Source organism: Nicotiana tomentosiformis, chromosome 9 (assembly GCF_000390325.3).
Source record: "Nicotiana tomentosiformis chromosome 9, ASM39032v3, whole genome shotgun sequence".
Taxonomy (NCBI): Eukaryota; Viridiplantae; Streptophyta; class Magnoliopsida; order Solanales; family Solanaceae; genus Nicotiana; species Nicotiana tomentosiformis.
In genome coordinates, this window is record NC_090820.1 from 109,443,961 (window position 1) to 109,461,849 (window position 17,889).

Here is a 17,889-nt window from a genome sequence, read left to right on the forward strand (position 1 = left end):
CGTTTGAAAAACTGTTGGAAAAATATCTTTAAATAATTTTTACTAGAACTGGATTTAAACGAGATGTTTGATTCAAATCCTGATTTTTAAACTATGTGGTATTTTACTGAGATTTCCTAATATGAACGTTATATGTTTTATTGCTCGTCACTACTGCTCAGTCTTTATTTATTGTTGTTACTTACTGAGTTGGCGTACTCACGTTACTCCCTGCACCTTGTGTGCAGATTTAGGTATAGCTGGACACGGTAGCGGTTATTGAGTGTTCTGGTTGCAGATTCTCTTGGAGATAGCAAGGTAGTTGTTTGGCGACCGCAACCCCTGCTCCTCTCCCTCTTATCCTCCTCTAGTTGTATTTAGCTATTTTTCAGGTTGAGTTAGCCTTGATATTGTTAGACAGATTTGTAGCAGATGCTCATGACTAGTGACACCCCGATGTCGGGCTTTTCTTTTCCGCACTTCTATTTTTTTTTGATTTGAACTCTTTAAATGGAGGTTTTATGTTAAATAACCTTGAAATTATCTTTGAAATGAAAATATCGTTTTGTTTTGGAAATGAGTCGGCTTGCCTAGTTCTACGATAGGCGCTATCACGACAGGGGTTAGTTTTGGGTCGTGACAAGAAAATAACTAGCAATGATAACAACAAAATCAGCTAGTAATATAACAACAAGGTAACAAGAATATCATAATTATTGCTCAGACGAATAAGGAACACAAGGACAGCCAATTAAATATGTCCTTCAAATATAAATCTTTCACATATAATTCTTTCGAATAAGTACCTTCCGAATATAATTCTTTGAAATAATATTTTTGAATATAATTCTGTCAAATAAAAGTCACCTTGTGACACCTCATTTCAAAATCATAAACATACGGGTCTCAGCCCACTTCCATATTTCCACGTCACCTCGTGCCCATATTTCTATCACCACTGCACGTACTACTCACGTGCCAATAATATCAATGTATATAAGATTCACATGATCAATTTATTTTCCACAAAAGTGAGTTTATAATTTTGAAATCAAGTAAGAAATCAACAAAGAAATAAATTTATTTTAGAAATTATTTGGGTGAAGAAAATAACATTGCACTTAAATTAAAGCATCAGATAAACTATTGACTTGGATGTAAAACTATTTAATCTAAAACATAATAATAATTTCTTTTATCTAAATCAACTCAATCATCGAAAATCAGTAAGAAAAATCAGAAATGTTCTTCTTCAGAGTCTCGTGCTAAAAAGCCAAAGCCAACACAATACAACTAGGAGTACAAACCACATAATAATAAAGTTAACTAGTACATCGCGGAAGAAGACAATAATTTATATATTAAATAAAATAAAATCACCCAAGACAAGAACATAAATAAAGAAATATCTACAGGGCACTCCCGAGGTACCGCCTCGTAGTTTTAAATCATAAATAAATTCACAATATCTCATTTTCTTATATCACCGCAGGGGCCTTCATATATAATTTTTAAAGAAATTATTTTTCCCGAAATAACATCCCGCGTTTTAGCCACCCTTATCATATTGTATGGCTTCTAGTAGTTCCCCTACTAGCCACGCGTATCAAGCCCCCCTTATCTCACCGTATGCGTTTCATCACCCAGATCTTATACCACTGCATGCGTATCAATATCACAATTCGCACCTCAAGTGCCCGATTATCTCAACATACCACAACTTGCACCTCAAGTGCTCAAATATCACAACATATTATAAATTGCACATCAAGTACTCAAATACCAAAACATATCACAAATTGCACCTCAAGTGCTCAATTATTACACTATATCACAAATTGTACATCAAGTGCTCAAATATTATAACATATCAAAAATTACACATCAAGTGTTAAAAAATTACAACTTGCCACATGAATCAACAATACATTATTTTCCACAATAAGGAGCCCATGGCTCGACCATAATGTGCACAAAAATCTTAATAAAATACTCGGGAGTGAACTACTCAACAAAATAATATTTCACAATTTAACACTTTGACTCGGAATGATTTACAGCCTTTATAACTCAATACTAAATTTTCAACAATGTGAACCGAAAAATAATTCATCAAGGAACAACACCTCTTTTAAATCACAACTTCAAGAAATAAATAGATTTATTCATCTTATTAACTAATTTTTCCATTTAAATTATCTGTAAGTAAAATCAATAATGAAAGTATTTTCCATAAAAATAGTAACTCAAACAAACACAGAGTTCACATAAAAGTCAAGTGGCAATCACACCAAATTATCATATAAAAACAATATCGGCAAACAAGGAATGAGGTATGACAAATAAGGGATTTAATAAGTTACAATAATTTTCTAATTTAATACTTAAGGACGTCTACGAATTTAAACCAATATAATTGCACATATAAACTAAGTACGGACTCGTCACCTCGCGTACATGGTTTCAATTACACAATTTTCACATAAGACTCAATGCCTAAGGGGTAATTTCCCCACTCAAGGTTAGGCAAGATACTTACCTTTTTGAAGTTAGGCCGATATTTCAAAATCGCCTTCTTGTTGAATTGACCTCCGGACAGCTCAAATCTATCCAAATTAATTGTATAACTTCATTAAAATTCATCGAAAATAATTTTGGATAATAATACGTCGACTTAAAAATTTATTCCCAAAAGTCAACAAAAGTCAATGCGGGGCTCGCTCTCTCGGAACCCGGCATAATTTTCATGAAATCCGAACACCCATTCCGATACAAGTTCAACCATACCAATTTTATCAAATTCTGATAAGAACTCGACCTCCAAATCTTAAATTTTCGTTTTTGGAAGATTTTGCAAAAATCTTGATTTCTTCCATTAAAATCCGAATTAAACGATGAATATAATCATAGATTCATGAAATATAAAACACTTTAGGATATATAACACTTACCCCAATCCATATGGTGAAAATCGCCTCAAAAATCGCTTCGATCCGAGCTTCATAGCTCCAAATATGTTTAAAATTGTTGAAACCTCAAAATATAGCTACTACCCAGGTATTTACTCTTCGCGATCGCGAAGCATAAAATTTTTCAGCCCCAAATTGCTCTTCGCGATCGCGAAGAACAAACTCCCCAACTTTTTCCAGATAACCTCTAGTATAATGGTCATAACTTTAAGTTGTAAATGGTTTAGCTTTCTGAAAACTAGACACTAAAGGCTATAATTTTCACTTGTTCCTAATCTCCCAATTCCTTATAGATTGCTTGATATAAGTTTCCAAAGTCAGCTCTGTTCAACAGAGATTTTCAAACTCTTCCCATACAACCTATAGTATATCTACCATAACTTTTTGTACACAATTCCGAATGATAAATAGTTTATCTTTATAAAACATAGACATCAAGGGCTACAACTTTTATGTTTGGATCATCTCCAAATTCCTTATAGATTGCGAGATATAAGCTTCCAAAGTCGGGTCAGTACAACATATATTTTGTTCTATGTGATCGCGAAAGAGCTTCCGCGATCGCGATTCACAAGGCCCCAAACTGCTGTTTGCTCTTCGCGAACGCGACCAAATGTTCGCGATCGCGATGCACACCTATGTAGGCAGAAATCAACAATTAAAAATGGCCTAGAAATGGCCCGAAACCACCCCGAAACTCACCCGAGCCCATCAGGACCTCAACCAAATATACCAACAAGTCCTAAAACATCATACGAACATAGTCGAAGCCTCGAATCACATCAAACAACGCTAAAACTACGAATCACACCTCAATTCAAGCCTAATGAATCAATTCAAGGCTAATGAACTTTGAACTTTCAAATTCTATATCTTATGCCGAAATACATCAAATCAATCTAGAATGACTTCAAATTTTGCACACAAGTCATAAATGACATAACAAAGCTATTCCAATTTTTCAGAATCAGATTCCGACCTCGATATCAAAAAGTTAACCCCGGTCAAACTTTCCAAAAATTCGACTTTCGGCATTTCAAGCCTAATTCCACTACGGACCTCCAAATAATTTTTCGGACACGCTCCTAAGTCCAAAATTACCATACAAAGCTATTTGAATCATCGAAATTCCATTTCAGAGTCGTTTGCTCAAAAGTCAAACTCCGGTCAACTCTTTTTATTTAAGTTTCAAAAATGAGAATTGTTCTCTTAGTTTAATTCCGAATCTTTCGAAAATCAAACTCGACCACACACGCGGGTCATAATACATATTACGAAACTTCTTGGGACCTTAACTCACTGAACGAGGCGTTAATTCTTAAATCGACGAGTCGGGTCGTGACAATGCACTCAATAATTATTATAGTATAAGACTCATTGAGCTTAGGTGTGTGTGTGTATATATATATATATATATATAATCTTAAGGAAAAATAACATTGTTATACATAATTTTGGGAGAGAAGTATGGGTTCACGTGAATTCACACCCCCTCTCCTTAGATATGCCCCTACTTTAAGATTCTTTACCACGAAAAAGTTAATGTTAACTTCTAAGACGCTTGAGCAAATCGAAACTCCAATTGTAATCGAGTCAAACTAAAATATAATCAAGTCGTTCGAGTCAGAATGAGAGCCGACTATTCTTACTTAGAATTCCTCATCTTATTTCTTACTAAATAATAAATTAGAGTCGAGTGATACAAGTAAAATTTTCTTCTACGTTACGTGTGAATTCAATATTCACATAATCTCAATAAGTGTGAATTTAATTCTCAAAATCTTCTTTCTCCTTCTATCCCAAATGTAATAAAAATTTAAAAAATGGCAATTATACTGCCTCACACATGTCTCGTTACTCACACGGTCACATAAAATAAGTAAATATTTCTTAGCATACTATATATAGTCATATTAATTTCCTCCTTTCGGCTTCTTCTTCGATCTCTAAAATCTTTTTTCTCTACAGCTTCCATTCGCCATTGACAAAAAAAAAAACTCTAATTCTCTGCTTCAGGTACTGCTTCCTTTTACATCGATCTTCCTCGAATATTAAACTTTTACTGTTTCCCGATTTGGCCTTCTGTTCTCTTAAATCTTTGCTTGGTCTTTTAATTTGCTTTTTTAGGGTTTCTCATGGGTATTTCGGGAATTTCGTTTTATCGATCCTTTTCTGAAATTGGTTGTTTTGATTTTTTACACTTACTTTATGGATCTTATTTCAATTGGGTTTAATTAATTAATTATTTACTGGGTTTTTGATAATTAGTTGATATGTTTTCTGTTTTATTTTTTGATAGACTTTAGACTTCAATTCTTTTTTGTTTAATTGTTTTATGGAAGTTTGGTGGAATTAGGGTTTATTGGGAGTTATCTTAATGTGGATTTTTAATTAATTCTTTTGTTATTGGGTTTTTGATAATTAGTCGAGTGGGCGCAAGGTGACTCGGACACCACAGCCATGAAAGAAAGAAATTTGCTGATGAAATGTCATTTCTAGGAAAGATACTAATTATGCCTCAATAGGAATTTAGGTGAGTCGGTTCTATGATAGTCACTATCTGATTTGCTCCATTTTGCCAGTTATTGATTTTCAATGTCTATTGAAATCTCCCAGTTGGGAAGGTTTAAAATTTCGCCAATGTACTATGCATTGGTCTGAATTGTGGTCAGTTAGACACCCCTTCTCGGAAAATTATACTGAATATATTGGTAAAATATTACTTTTTTATACATATATATTAAAATCTTGAACACCCTTATCAAAATTCCTGGCTCTGAGGATTTTTAAGATACGTTAAATGCAGAGTTGGCTGTGTTGCATTGCTTTTAACTTTTTGAATTAAGTCTGTAAAGAAGTGTAATCTGCTAAGTGGACAGGTGAAGTTGCAGGAGTTTGGTGGGAGTTGTGGAGTAAGAAATGGCGGCTTCAAGTGCACATGAGGAGGCAGGGACAGGAAGATCTTATGAGGGAGTGTCGAGTGGGCAGCAGCAATGCAGTGAAGCGTTGGCAGAATGGAGGTCATCTGAGCAGGTAGAAAATGGAACTCCATCAACTTCGCCTCCTTACTGGGATTGTGATGACGACGGCGATGGTGGTATGGTGCTTTCGATCTCCAATTCTTTTTACCAATTCATTCAAATTTATGTTTGTTAGTCTAGGAGTCATGGACTTTATGATGTTTTATTTCCTAGTATTTCCTTCAGTCTTTTAAGGTATTGTGGTTTCTTTATGATGAATACTTGGTACACGATGTTTTCGCTTTCTTTAAGATTTTCTTTTTGCTAAGAGTGATATGCTGTGTAGGAGTCTCGCTGCTGATTATGGAGGGCTGGACTTACCTGCGTATTTTTATGTAGAGTTATCTAGTTTGCCAGAATTCCTTCTTTTTGCTTGATAACTGAGAGTCTTTACATGCTTCATTTTGGATGAATATTTCTTTCCCCTCTTTGGTGTAGGAGGCTAGTATACCCCATTTTCTTTGAGAGTCTCTTTTAGAAAGTGTTTTAATTAGTTCTTTGTATTTTCCTTGTCTTTAGCGTCCTTGTAAAATTTCCTTCCCCCCCCTCCCCCCCAAGTTAATCAGTCAAAGTAGCTTCTAATATTCTCAAATCTTCTTTTACTGCCCCTTTTCTAGTCCCTGATGCAAAAGTAGACAGAATTACTGTATTTCATATGCAAGGTCTATATAATTTTGTAATCATGGACACTATTTCTGCTATCTTACATATAAGCAGTGATGTTAGGTGAATTGTACAATATTTATTGGTGGATGATTTCGTCCGTGGAAGATCCAGTATACTCTGGTTTTAAAGCTACTTTCTTTCACAACCCTCTACCTCCACTCTGTTGTTTTACCCTTTTCTAATATTTCTAGTTCTTCTAACTTTTCAGCTCTAGTGAAATTGAGACAACTCTTTGGTTCTAGTTACATAGTTGTCGAAAAAAGCTATTGCAATCTAGTTGTATCTTTTACTTAGAAGATATCGTAGTGGCTATTACCTTTTAAATCAATACAACTTAAAGGATATCATAGATTCATAGTGTCTGCTTACTTGATTAGCAGTTAGCAGTTAGCACTAACCCAGCTTCCTGATTTTGATAATAAATAAGGATATAAAAAATTAGAAGATTTTGTTTAAGTGATAGATCGAAATTGCAAAATAATGCGTCTATTGCCTATTGGGTTGAGATATGATGCTTGAGTTATAATTGATAATTTTCTTTTTGCATGGAACTCTGTGTCATTCTTATTCAGTTATACCTTTGGTTTTTATTCAGTTATCCTCTTTTATTGTCTTTAGGCCCTAAACCTTCTGAGCTATATGGGAAATATACTTGGAAGATTGATAAGTTTTCACAAATTAACAAGAGAGAACTTCGCAGTAATGCATTTGATGTTGGCGGCTACAAATGGTATGATGTTCTTGTGAAGAATTATTTTGTTTAACTTTAACATACTTATTTAGCCTCAATTAGCCTCATCTTTAAGCTCATTTTTAAACTGCTTTTAGAATCTTACATATAAAGCCTCCATGTGCAACCCTATATTATTAGTTAGTTCTTGAGATTAGATTAAGAAAGACAGCCTGTGTCTTTATATTGATAAAAGAATGGTTACATTTTATATTTACTAGAATAACAATGCATCCGTTTATTTACAATGATAATGACACTAGCAGAGGCGGATCTAGGATTTGAAGATGGTGGGTGCCATAATTTTCTTTAATATACACCTTGCAATGACTAATATAGAGTTTGTTAGGAACGTGTATTCGGTTCGGTTCTGTCTCTTTTAAGTTTATTCGGGTAAACTTAATAGACGTTTTTTATTTGCATATATGAAAATTACATCTCAAATATCAAGGCAAACTTAATTAGAATTTTATATCGGAATCATACCTTTAATATTAACAACACAAGTAAAGTCAACACTTTCACTAAGGGAAGTACTTTTTTTTTTTTGGTTGTATATTTAAAATAAATTTGCGCAAGTAGAATAACATCTTCAATAAGAAAATTACACCAATTAGAACAAGAAAAATAAAAAAACATTTTCAATTGGGTAAATTACGCCCCATAAGTAAATGTAGAATTAGATGAAAAATAAATTTCCAAAAATCAAAATCATAAATTTCATGTTTTTTCTAAGCAATATTTACAAAATTTCATCACAATTTAATAGTAAAGAGATTTAAATTGAACTTAACAACCCTAGATTAGCAATATTTTTATGATATAATAAATAAAAGAAATTATGAAAAATTAAAACGGTTCATAATCTGAAATTTCCATTGACTCCCAAGTCTTTCAATTTTGAAAGAAGAAACTTCGCAAATTTGAGACTGAAAGAAATACTTATATTTATGGGTTTTTAAAATTTTGGAGTCTCTTTTGAGTGTTTTCGCTAGAAGTCATAGAAAAACTAATAGAATAAAGGAAAGAGGAATATAAAAAATAAGGGAGATAATTGAAAAGGGAAACGGCGGAGACAAAAGGAAATACAAAGCACAAAAAAGGGAGCCAAATAAAGTTTAGCGTAAATTCGAACTTGGGTCTTACACACAAGAAAAGCTTTCAAAATGGTCTCCCAACCATGGCACATTTGTTTAGTTTGCGAATCATATATTTAACCTAGTTTAAGAAAATTTCAATATAGGTATATAATAATTTTATCAACCTAGTGGCCGCATGAATTGCCAATATGATTTCCACCACCATTCTTCGGGTTGGAGCATATAATACGAGCGAATACTTTTTTGCACCAAGCTTGTTATAAATAAATACCGACTTCTAGGATGTTTCATAAGGATGTTTTGCTGTTTGTTCATTTGAGCAAACGGACTAAGTGCTAATATGGCACAACCATAAGAGGAGTAGGGGAGACAAGGTTATGCACTGGGTAGCGCATCGCATCTGCCTCAGCCCTAAGGTACAGAGGCGACAAGGGGTGTTAACCTGGCCACCCAATTCTAACAATTTAATAGAGAAGTAATGATTGTAAATACCGGTACCGTACTTCAAGTAGGCAATAACGAATGTCCAATGCATATTTACCAGACTATAACAGCTGCCTCACTGTTAGCAGGAAGTAAACTAGGAATGGTTACCAATAATATGATTTTAAGTACTAGAACCAATTATCCAAAGATTTCAATTACTTTTGTGAGATACAAATTGTAGAGTCACCGATATGTACTGTAGTGGAGGTGAAAGGACTGAGCTTGCTTGGATGCGTTTTGTTTGAAGTTACTCTTGGTAATTTTTTATTAGTCTTTTGAAGACTGTTAAGATTGTTAAGTTTCTACTAGACGGAGATGGTTGATCATTGACACAGAGAGGAAATGGGACGTGTTGATAAGGTCAGCATTCTGTTAGACTGGATGACAGATCTGTGATACTCTGATTGACTTGATAATAGACTAAGAGAAAGACTTGAAAAAAGAGAATTGACTAAGAAAATGACTCGTGACTTACTCGAGTGGTTTGTCACCCGGTAACTATAATTTACTCATGTAAAAAGTTATTACAAATTGTATTAACAGGAACAACAATTAATCCTCTTATTTCAAATGCTATACTACCTATTTTCATCTTGTGTTATATTTACTTTTCTAACTTATAATGCTGCATTAACTCTTATTTTGCAGTTCTTCATTAGTGCTAGTATCATTTTCAACATAAGCTTATGTTAGTAGGATGAAAATAAGTAAAAGAGGAGAATTGAGAGTTATTTTCGTGGTTTGGTTAGAAAGATAGTTGAGGTGCATGAAACCTCCCCACGTCACCTTTCTCCAACTCTTGGGAAACTTGAATGGTAATCACAAAATCGTTTTTACTACGTGTTGAACAAAAAGTAAACTCTCTTACTTTCCTCTAGAAATGAATGACTAATGGGTGACGTAAGGAAAGTAATGATTAAGTCCTATTCCTGTTCCCTTTCTCTTGTCCATTGCTGAACCAAATAAACTTGTAGCTTAGTTTGAGGCAGATGCATGGCTGACTAGCTGGCACAACAGTTATATTCTTGTTATATTGATGTAGAGGTTGATGATAGTAATTGTTAATTTGGAGTTTGGGTTATCAAGGTTGCTACTCTTGTTATCATAGTGGAAGTTCCATGGGGGCATGCATTTACAGCAGCATCTGCTGTATCATCATATGCTCGTTACCTATCATTGAATGGAAATTTACCAGTTCATGAATTAGGAAGTGACTGACAAATGTTTGCTCCAACTGTTGCGGCAGGTACATTCTGATTTATCCTCAGGGGTGTGATGTTTGCAACCATCTCTCTTTGTTTCTTTGCGTGGCTAATCATGACAAGCTCCTTCCAGGTGTGGTAATGTTGATAGTTCATCACAAGCTATCTAGAAATTGATGTGGTAGCTATGATTATGATGTTTTGTTCCTCTTTTGGTAACAGGTTGGGGTCATTTTGCTCAATTCACTATTGCTGTGGTGAACAAAGACCCGAAGAAGTCCAAGTATTCGGGTTGGTTTGTTGGGTCTGTTCTTTTTGCAATGAATTTATTGGTTCCATTTGTGCTCACATTAATAGACAGTTGCAAATTTTTGCAGATACATTACATCGTTTCTGGAAGAAAGAGCATGATTGGGGGTGGAAAAAATTTATGGAGTTGTCGAAAGTTTTAGATGGTTTTGTTGATGCTGATACGCTCATCATAAAAGCTCAAGTTCAAGTAATCAGGTCTTTTGCAAGCCATTCCTATTTGAGACTGTTTAGCTGAACGCTTGTTTCTCTATTACATGGATGAATAGGAGGGAGGCTTCTCTAGTTTTGGGTAGTTTTTTATTAGGTTGGCCGTTAATGCAGCTTACTGTGTTACCCTTAAATTGCATCTTCAGCCAGAGACCAAGAAAAGTTAAAAAAGAAAGCCCTTCTGCTTTGATTGTTATGTGATTATTAATTCAACCTTCTTACTTTCATCTATCTTTGTTCAAATGCATATATCCTTTGTTTTACCTTAAAGAGGTTTAGCAGATGCACTAATAGCATGCTTCTTCCACCTTTTTTGTGGTAAATGTCAAAGTGATATCTGATGTATGCTTGTGTATGGGGTGTAAAAGGGACAGCTAGTTGACCTTTTCTTTTAACTTTTGTCTGATAAAAGAGCAGCAAATCTGTTATAGATGTGAACTTTCCGTAAGTATGGCATATGACCTGAGATGGACATACTGACATGAAAACTAAACATCATTAAATTGAATTTTGCAAAATTTCTATTTTTTATAGCTTATATGAGGATTATTCTAATTAAAAGTTATACATGCGCACTATTTATATGTTACAAATCTTAACCATGCAATTCAGCGATCTTTTTAACTGACATAATTCATCCTTGTGATCTTTTATCCTTGTAGTATTTTACTATTATTTATTGACCTGCATATCATAGGAAAAAGTATAGAACAGAAAATTGTAGGAGGAAGTGTCTTCAAATATTGTTGAGGACATCTTTTGTATGGTGGTCAAACTATGGAGTATGACAGGAATTTGATGTATTTCTTGCGTGTTTTTAAAAGTGCTTTTCAACATGGACATGAGTGCAGTGCCCTTTTTACATATTGTGAAGTTTGAACCAGTTAGGAACTTAGACCATAATAGACCAAGGTAACAAAATGTCACAATTGGAAGGTTCCATTTACTTTACATAAATCTTCAATCGAACTTTAGTTTAGCTTGAGGATGTGTAGCAGTTCCTTTTTGAATCATTCTTTCTGAGAATAGAAAGTACTGTCCTTTATAGTATTTTCCAGTAAGTTGCTCTTAAGCAGTCCCTTCATGCTTGAATGGGTCTCAAACAGTGATTGTTGGTTTGTACTGCTATGATCCTTGCAATGCTAAACTGCTACGATCTATGTTTATTGTCTGTAGGGAGAGAGCAGATCGTCCCTTTCGTTGCCTTGACCGTCAATATCGAAGGGAGCTTGTTAGGGTATATTTGACTAATGTGGAACAAATCTGCCGCCGTTTCGTGGAAGAGAGACGAGTAAAGCTTGGGAAGTTGATAGAGGATAGAGCTCGATGGTCAAGGTAGGGATGTCGATATTCTTACTTTTGGCCGTGTTTTAGAGGCTTTCAGTTTCTATAGGGCACCATCGTCTACTTTGGTTTGTGCTCTCTTTTGTGTCTAGTCTAGTTGGGTTGTTTGTGGCCAATGACTCATGGTTAATGGTTTTATGTTGAATAAACTGTGTTCCTCATCTCCTTAGGAGAGATGCTTAAGATTTTGATGTCAGTCTTTCATTTGTCATATTTCTCAGCATTTTCACCTAAAGGACTACTTGTGATGAAATTTCAGCTTCTGTGCTTTTTGGCTTGGAATGGACCAAAATTCTAGGCGCCGCATGTCCAAGGAGAGATCAGATTCAATTTTAAAAGTGGTTGTCAAGATCTTTTTCGTAGAGAAGGAGGTTACTTCTACTCTTGTTATGGACTCCTTGTACAGCGGGCTTAAGTCTCTTGAAGGCCAGATAATGGGCAAGAAAGGTAAAGCAAAATATTCGGATGCAGATGAACAACTGGTTCCTATTGTTCGTATGGAGAAAAACATGTTTGTGTTGGTGGATGATGTCTTGCTATTGCTTGAGAGTGCTGCATTGGAGCCATTGCCTCCAAAGGATGAGAAAGGCCCTCAAAACCGAACAAAGGTGAGTGACATAATGCCATTGTTGAAGCTATATGTCAGATATATTCTCATGGTTATAGCTTGAGTTGTGCAGTGCTACTGCTAAACGGGTTCCTCCCCCCGGGACCCCGGGCCAATTAGAGCTCAAAAATATTGATATTCACAATTGATAAGAATGTTACCCAACAATTGACTGGAGGTCAACATTTATATTTAAGATGTCTCTTTTTGGCAATGTTCAATGCTATCAGACTGCTCGTATTAATCACGTGTGATAGTGGATTAAGATTCTCTTATTTATTGCGTGTTCTTGGATTTGTTTGTTGCTTATTTATGTATTTATTTTCTGTCCAGTTTGGCCCTGTTATTTAGGAGTTTATCAAAAACCAATAAGTAACAGTATCATTGTGTGATCGTTGACAAGCAGTTAAATGCAGTCCTTGATCTGTTTGGACACATGTTAAGCTCTTTTCCTTGATAAACTTCTGCTATTTAGCAAGAATAACAATGCACCTTTTGCCAGTGGTAACTGTCAACTGGAGTGCTTTTCAATATTTAGGAACTTATATTTGAGGGAATTTTATGGCATTGGGCCAGTGAAGAATTGTACCGTATATCCAACGGCTGTGTACAAAAGCCTTTTAACTCAAACTCAGAATCTCCTTTTTTTTTCCTATTATAACTCCTCCCCCCCCCCCCCCCCCCAACCCCCCACCACCACAATAAAAAAACGCATTTTTGCAAACTAGAACTTCGTGGTTCATGTTCTGCATGCTTGCAATTTTTATCCATCTTTTTAGCAGATAACATGTATCCATACCCCATAGGCATTTGCTTATTGTACCATTGCTTTTTGTCTCAGGATGGCACTTCTGGAGATGAGTTTAACAAAGATTCAATTGAGCGTGATGAGAGGCGTTTAACTGAATTAGGTCGTCGAACCATTGAAATATTTGTCCTAGCACAGATTTTCAGGTTAAAACTCTTTTGATAAATTATTTGCGCATTTTAGTCACTTAATTGTGATATAATATATAAACTGCTGGTTAGGTACAGAAGTTTCTCTTTGGCCTTGCTATTTAAACGGTTAGAACGTATAGATTCTGTTACTTTTTGGTTCGTGTTTTTGCCTGGAGGCCATTTCATATTTGGAGGTCTGACCCATGTTCATGATCTAGCTTGAAATACTTCAAGTCTAGGATGTAATTCTCTCTTGATTCCTATTTGTCTAAACTTGAGATGTACTGAGGAGTTTTCTCGATTCTAGTTTAGCAATTATACATTAATTCCAAGTTTAGTATATTTTGTGACGTCCTGTCATCTCATGCACAACTTATGTAGTGTACACTAGTTGGTTAAATATACTTCTCTTATTTCTGCGCAAAAGTTAATACGTATGTCGTCCAGTTCACCTCATTGTTGGATTGAAGTTAATTTGGTTTGGCCTCACGGTTCGATAAGGTGCGCTTCCAGCAAATCAAAATATCTTTTCCTTTTGGAAGTACAATTTCAGAATCACATTTGATCCAAACCAATCCAGACCTTAGTAGCCCTCATAAAATTATCTTTTACTTCAACCACAGGAGGTCCAAGAGTAGACTTCTCTTGAATCCATTTTCTTACTTTTGTCAGCTGGATCACCTAAGTACAACCTAAAAGGTTTTTACCTCATGTTTCTATGCATGCTGATGTCACTTGATTGGTAGAAAATGAAGGAAACCAGCAGTTGGTGCTTCGTTTCTATATAGGATCAGGTAAAGGGGAAGCTCATGTTGTGTGACACGTCACTCAAACACTCAAACGGGCAGCTATTATGCATATATCTTTAATGATCTTGATTTAATGTCTTGTTAAAGATTCTTCTGCTATGCTGGAATGTTCGTTAAACTAACATAAATAGTTAGGAGTGGCATCAGTAACTGCATTTTCCTCATTGTGAGGTCTCGTACTTTCTTAATTAGCGGCAGTTTGTTATTCTTGCAATTTTAATTAACAATGACTTTTTCATTTATCTTCTGTAGTAAAATAGAGGTTGCGTATCAGGAGGCTGTTGCTTTAAAGAGGCAAGAAGAGCTCATCCGTGAAGAGGAAGCTGCTTGGCTGGCAGAAACTGAGCAGAAAGCTAAACGAGCATCTGGAAAGGAAAAAAAGTCCAAGAAAAAGCAGGTATTGCATTTTATATGTTATGCAGGATAAGAAACAAGCTTTGGTATTATCTATGATTTAGGGTCTTTGCTTTGAGGACAGATACATTTATCGTGCTTGCTTTGTATGTCAGGCTAAACAGAAGCGGAATAATCACAAAGTAAAGGATAAGGGTGTTGATGAAAAACCTGGATCCATGGAGCTATATAAGATTGATCAGGATGGACCTACTGGTGAAGGAAACGAGTACATAAATGAGGAGCGAGAAGCAGTACTTGGAAAACCAGATATACTGGAAGCTGTATCTGATGTTTCTGATTCAATCGATTGTGTCCCAGAGGTTATTAATCCTGACTCTGAAGACAGAGATGCAAGTCCTGTCAATTGGGATACTGACAGCTCAGAAGTTCATCCTTCCACGGAAACTAGCTGCAGTGGGTTAAGTGACCTTTCAGCTGTGCAAAATGGGTTAGCCGGAAGGAGAAGTCCTTCCGTCATGGATGATAGTTCATCGACGTGTTCCACAGATTCAATTCCTTCCGTGGTTTCGAATGGGCCTTGCAGATGGACTTCGTCTAACCGTAAAAATCAGAAATCACCTAACAGGCAACCTCCTTTATGTTTTTTTTTTTGGGGGGGGGGGAGGGGGGGGCATAGTCTAAATATATTTGAAATGTTGGTTGTATTCTGAAATTGTGGTGCTTCAACTATTCAGAGGGAAGAACCAAAGAAACAAGTCAACCACTAATGCGGCTGATTGGGCTAGTGAAACAGTAATTCAGCCATTAGATGCTGTTTCAAACTTAGGGCAGCTAAGTGATAGAAGTTGCGGGGTGCCTGGATCTGAGTCGCATTCTACTGTGCTTTTGTCAAATGAGCAGCAAAATGTGAAGAAGGTTATTATCTTCCCTCTACTCACTCTTTTCCATCTAAAGAACCAGCTAGAATCGTCATAAAATACTTTTACCCAAGAGAGACCACCTAATGTTGATGAATTTTTTTTTTTTTTGGGTTCTTTTCTCTCCCTTTATTATCCCTCATTACTTCACCACTTTGCCATCATAGAACCTCAAGTTTGTTACATGGTAAAAAAAACAAAATACAGGGAAAGAAAAATCTCATGGAGACTGAGTTGTGTTCTTACTGTTCATGTAAGCAATTAGTATTCTCGAAAGGCCGGTAAATTGCTTCTGTTTGTTAAGATGCATATGCCTTTCCAATGAGTTTATAGGGAAATGTCTTTTTTTAGACGCTGTGATTCTGTTAGTAGTATGAAATTGGTTTTACTCTGAGCAGGAAGTAGTAGCTTTGCAGCAGAAGAAGGCCGAGACAGAGAGACCTTCAATGGAGAAGCCGAGTGTCAAGTCTTCTCCGAGAAGCCCTCCAAAAGATGCAGGCTCTGTTGTTCAGCAGAAGTCACAGACGAAGATCTCTGTCACAAGCGATCCTGCTTTGGTTAAAAGATCGTCTTCAGATGGTCCCAAGCTAGCTGATAAATCAGCTCTAGTGTCTAATTCATCTGAAACTGCTGTGGTATTGAAAGCTGATCCGCATAAAGCTGTAGAGCCAAGTGTCAAGGATAAGCCCTCAGTGCAGCCCAGTACGACTGGGGAGTCCTCGTCTCAACAAGTAACAATCTCTGCTACAACAGAAAATTTCAAATGGCAACAAGTGCCCGCCGTGTCCAGACCATTGTGTGATCCTTTAGTTCCTGGACCTAGGCCTGCTGCCCCTGTTGTTTCCATGGTTCAGACAGTACGATCACTGGCTCGTTCAGTGAGTGCAGCTGGCCGATTGGGTCCAGATCCTTCACCAGCAACACACAGCTATCTTGCTCAGTCCTACCGAAATGCAATTATGGGTGGTCCTGTTTCTGGAAGTCCAGCTAGTTTTAGTCAACCTCATTCTCCAATTTCGGCAGTTAACCTCTCACATTCGTACTCTCAACAACAACCTCCACTGGTTACTGGGGCATCGTTTTTACCACATGGTTTGGAAAGAACAGAACCTAGTTCTAGCAGACCAAACTTTTCGTATGGAATGGTGAATAATGGCAGCTTGCAGAATGGACTCCAATGGGAGTGTCCCCAAAGGGACAGCAGTAGGAGTGTATCTCAACATCATCCTTCTGCATCAAATGGAATCAGGAACTTTGATTTGTTCAAGGCTGTAAACAGCAGAACACATGATCAAATTCCTGATTCTCTGGCTTGCACGTCTGGACGCCAGTCCCAGAGTGTATCAGCTGATGAATTTCCTCATCTTGATATTATTAACGACTTACTGAACGATGATCATGGGATTGGAAGGGCTTCTATACCCAACCCGGGCTTTCAAAGTTTTAGCAGCGGGTCACAACATCTGAATCATGGGTTCACATTCCCAGGTGATATTGGCACGCCAGCTGATCTCGGTCTCTCATCTAGCTCTTGTAGGTTTGAACGAACACGAAGTTATCATGACGTGTTCCAGCATAACTATTCTGGAGGCCTTTTCGATAGTGCTAATGATATGATTCTGCAGCCCGATCCACGATTTATGAATGGACATCATATTGATGGGTTAGTTCCTAACCAGTGGCAAATGATGGGTTCTGATCCGTCATTTCTTGGGATGAGGAATGGGAATATTGATGGTAGTCACCCGTATCCCCTCCCCGACTATTCAAACATGGCGTGTGGTGTAAATGGGTACGGATTATTTAGGCCTTCGAATGGCCTTTGAAAGCTTCTATGATGGAGCCTAGCCTTGAATATTTAGGCTGTCTTCCTCTGTAATAACGTATTTGAGAAGAGCATTTTGGTTTTTAAAGGAAACATTTTGTAAAGGGTGATTCTGCTTTGTTTCAAATTTTAGCATTGGAAAAGCGTGGCTTTTGCTATCGCGCCAGATTGAGTATTTAATATTTTAGAAGTTTGGCCTTTTCTTACACCTCAAGTTTGATGTATGCTGTTATGTTATCCTTTGTTGTTTTGAGATAGTATCAGCAGATAAACCAATATATTACCACAAGAATATACTCTATCTCATAGCATAGTCTCAAGAGCTTTGGTTCAGTGGTGTAAAGTCGGGACGTGTAATGTGCAAGTTAGACGCAGGTTGTGGGTTTGAACTTTGTCGTAGACAAAGCAACAACAACAACA

The 17,889-nt window shown here is 36.4% G+C and overlaps 1 protein-coding gene across 5 annotated transcripts; it reads left to right on the top strand.

Moving 5' to 3' along the window:
* Positions 1–4,823: 4,823 nt before the first annotated feature.
* LOC104121020 (TNF receptor-associated factor homolog 1b-like) lies at positions 4,824–17,675 on the top strand. Of its 5 annotated transcripts, XM_009632915.4 has the most exons (14): positions 4,877–4,964; positions 5,374–5,481; positions 5,828–6,045; positions 7,253–7,364; positions 10,197–10,285; positions 10,375–10,443; positions 10,530–10,659; positions 11,848–12,006; positions 12,275–12,623; positions 13,464–13,576; positions 14,623–14,767; positions 14,880–15,352; positions 15,462–15,642; positions 16,043–17,675. In XM_009632915.4, exons 3-14 carry the CDS (start codon positions 5,868–5,870, stop codon positions 17,468–17,470), a joined length of 3,426 nt encoding a protein of 1,141 aa, XP_009631210.1. In that variant the 5' UTR covers positions 4,877–4,964; positions 5,374–5,481; positions 5,828–5,867; the 3' UTR covers positions 17,471–17,675. The 5 variants fall into 5 exon arrangements, with proteins under 5 accessions (XP_009631209.1, XP_018621984.1, XP_070041981.1 ...); XM_009632914.4 differs by lacking the exon at positions 5,374–5,481 and having other exon boundaries at positions 4,824–4,964; XM_018766468.3 differs by lacking the exon at positions 5,374–5,481 and having other exon boundaries at positions 4,824–4,964; positions 15,462–15,633.
* Positions 17,676–17,889: the final 214 nt, after the last annotated feature.

What these genes read in the sequence shown, in the direction of transcription:
- LOC104121020 (XM_009632914.4), top strand. Translation starts at nt 5,868, where the DNA reads ATGGCGGCTTCAAGTGCACATGAGGAGGCAGGGACAGGAAGATCTTAT. An exon ending in AAAAGTCCAAGAAAAAGCAG is followed by an intron (nt 14,768 to 14,879) that starts GTATTGCATTTT and finishes TTTGTATGTCAG; the next exon opens with GCTAAACAGAAGCGGAATAA. An exon ending in AGCAGCAAAATGTGAAGAAG is followed by an intron (nt 15,643 to 16,042) that starts GTTATTATCTTC and finishes TACTCTGAGCAG; the next exon opens with GAAGTAGTAGCTTTGCAGCA.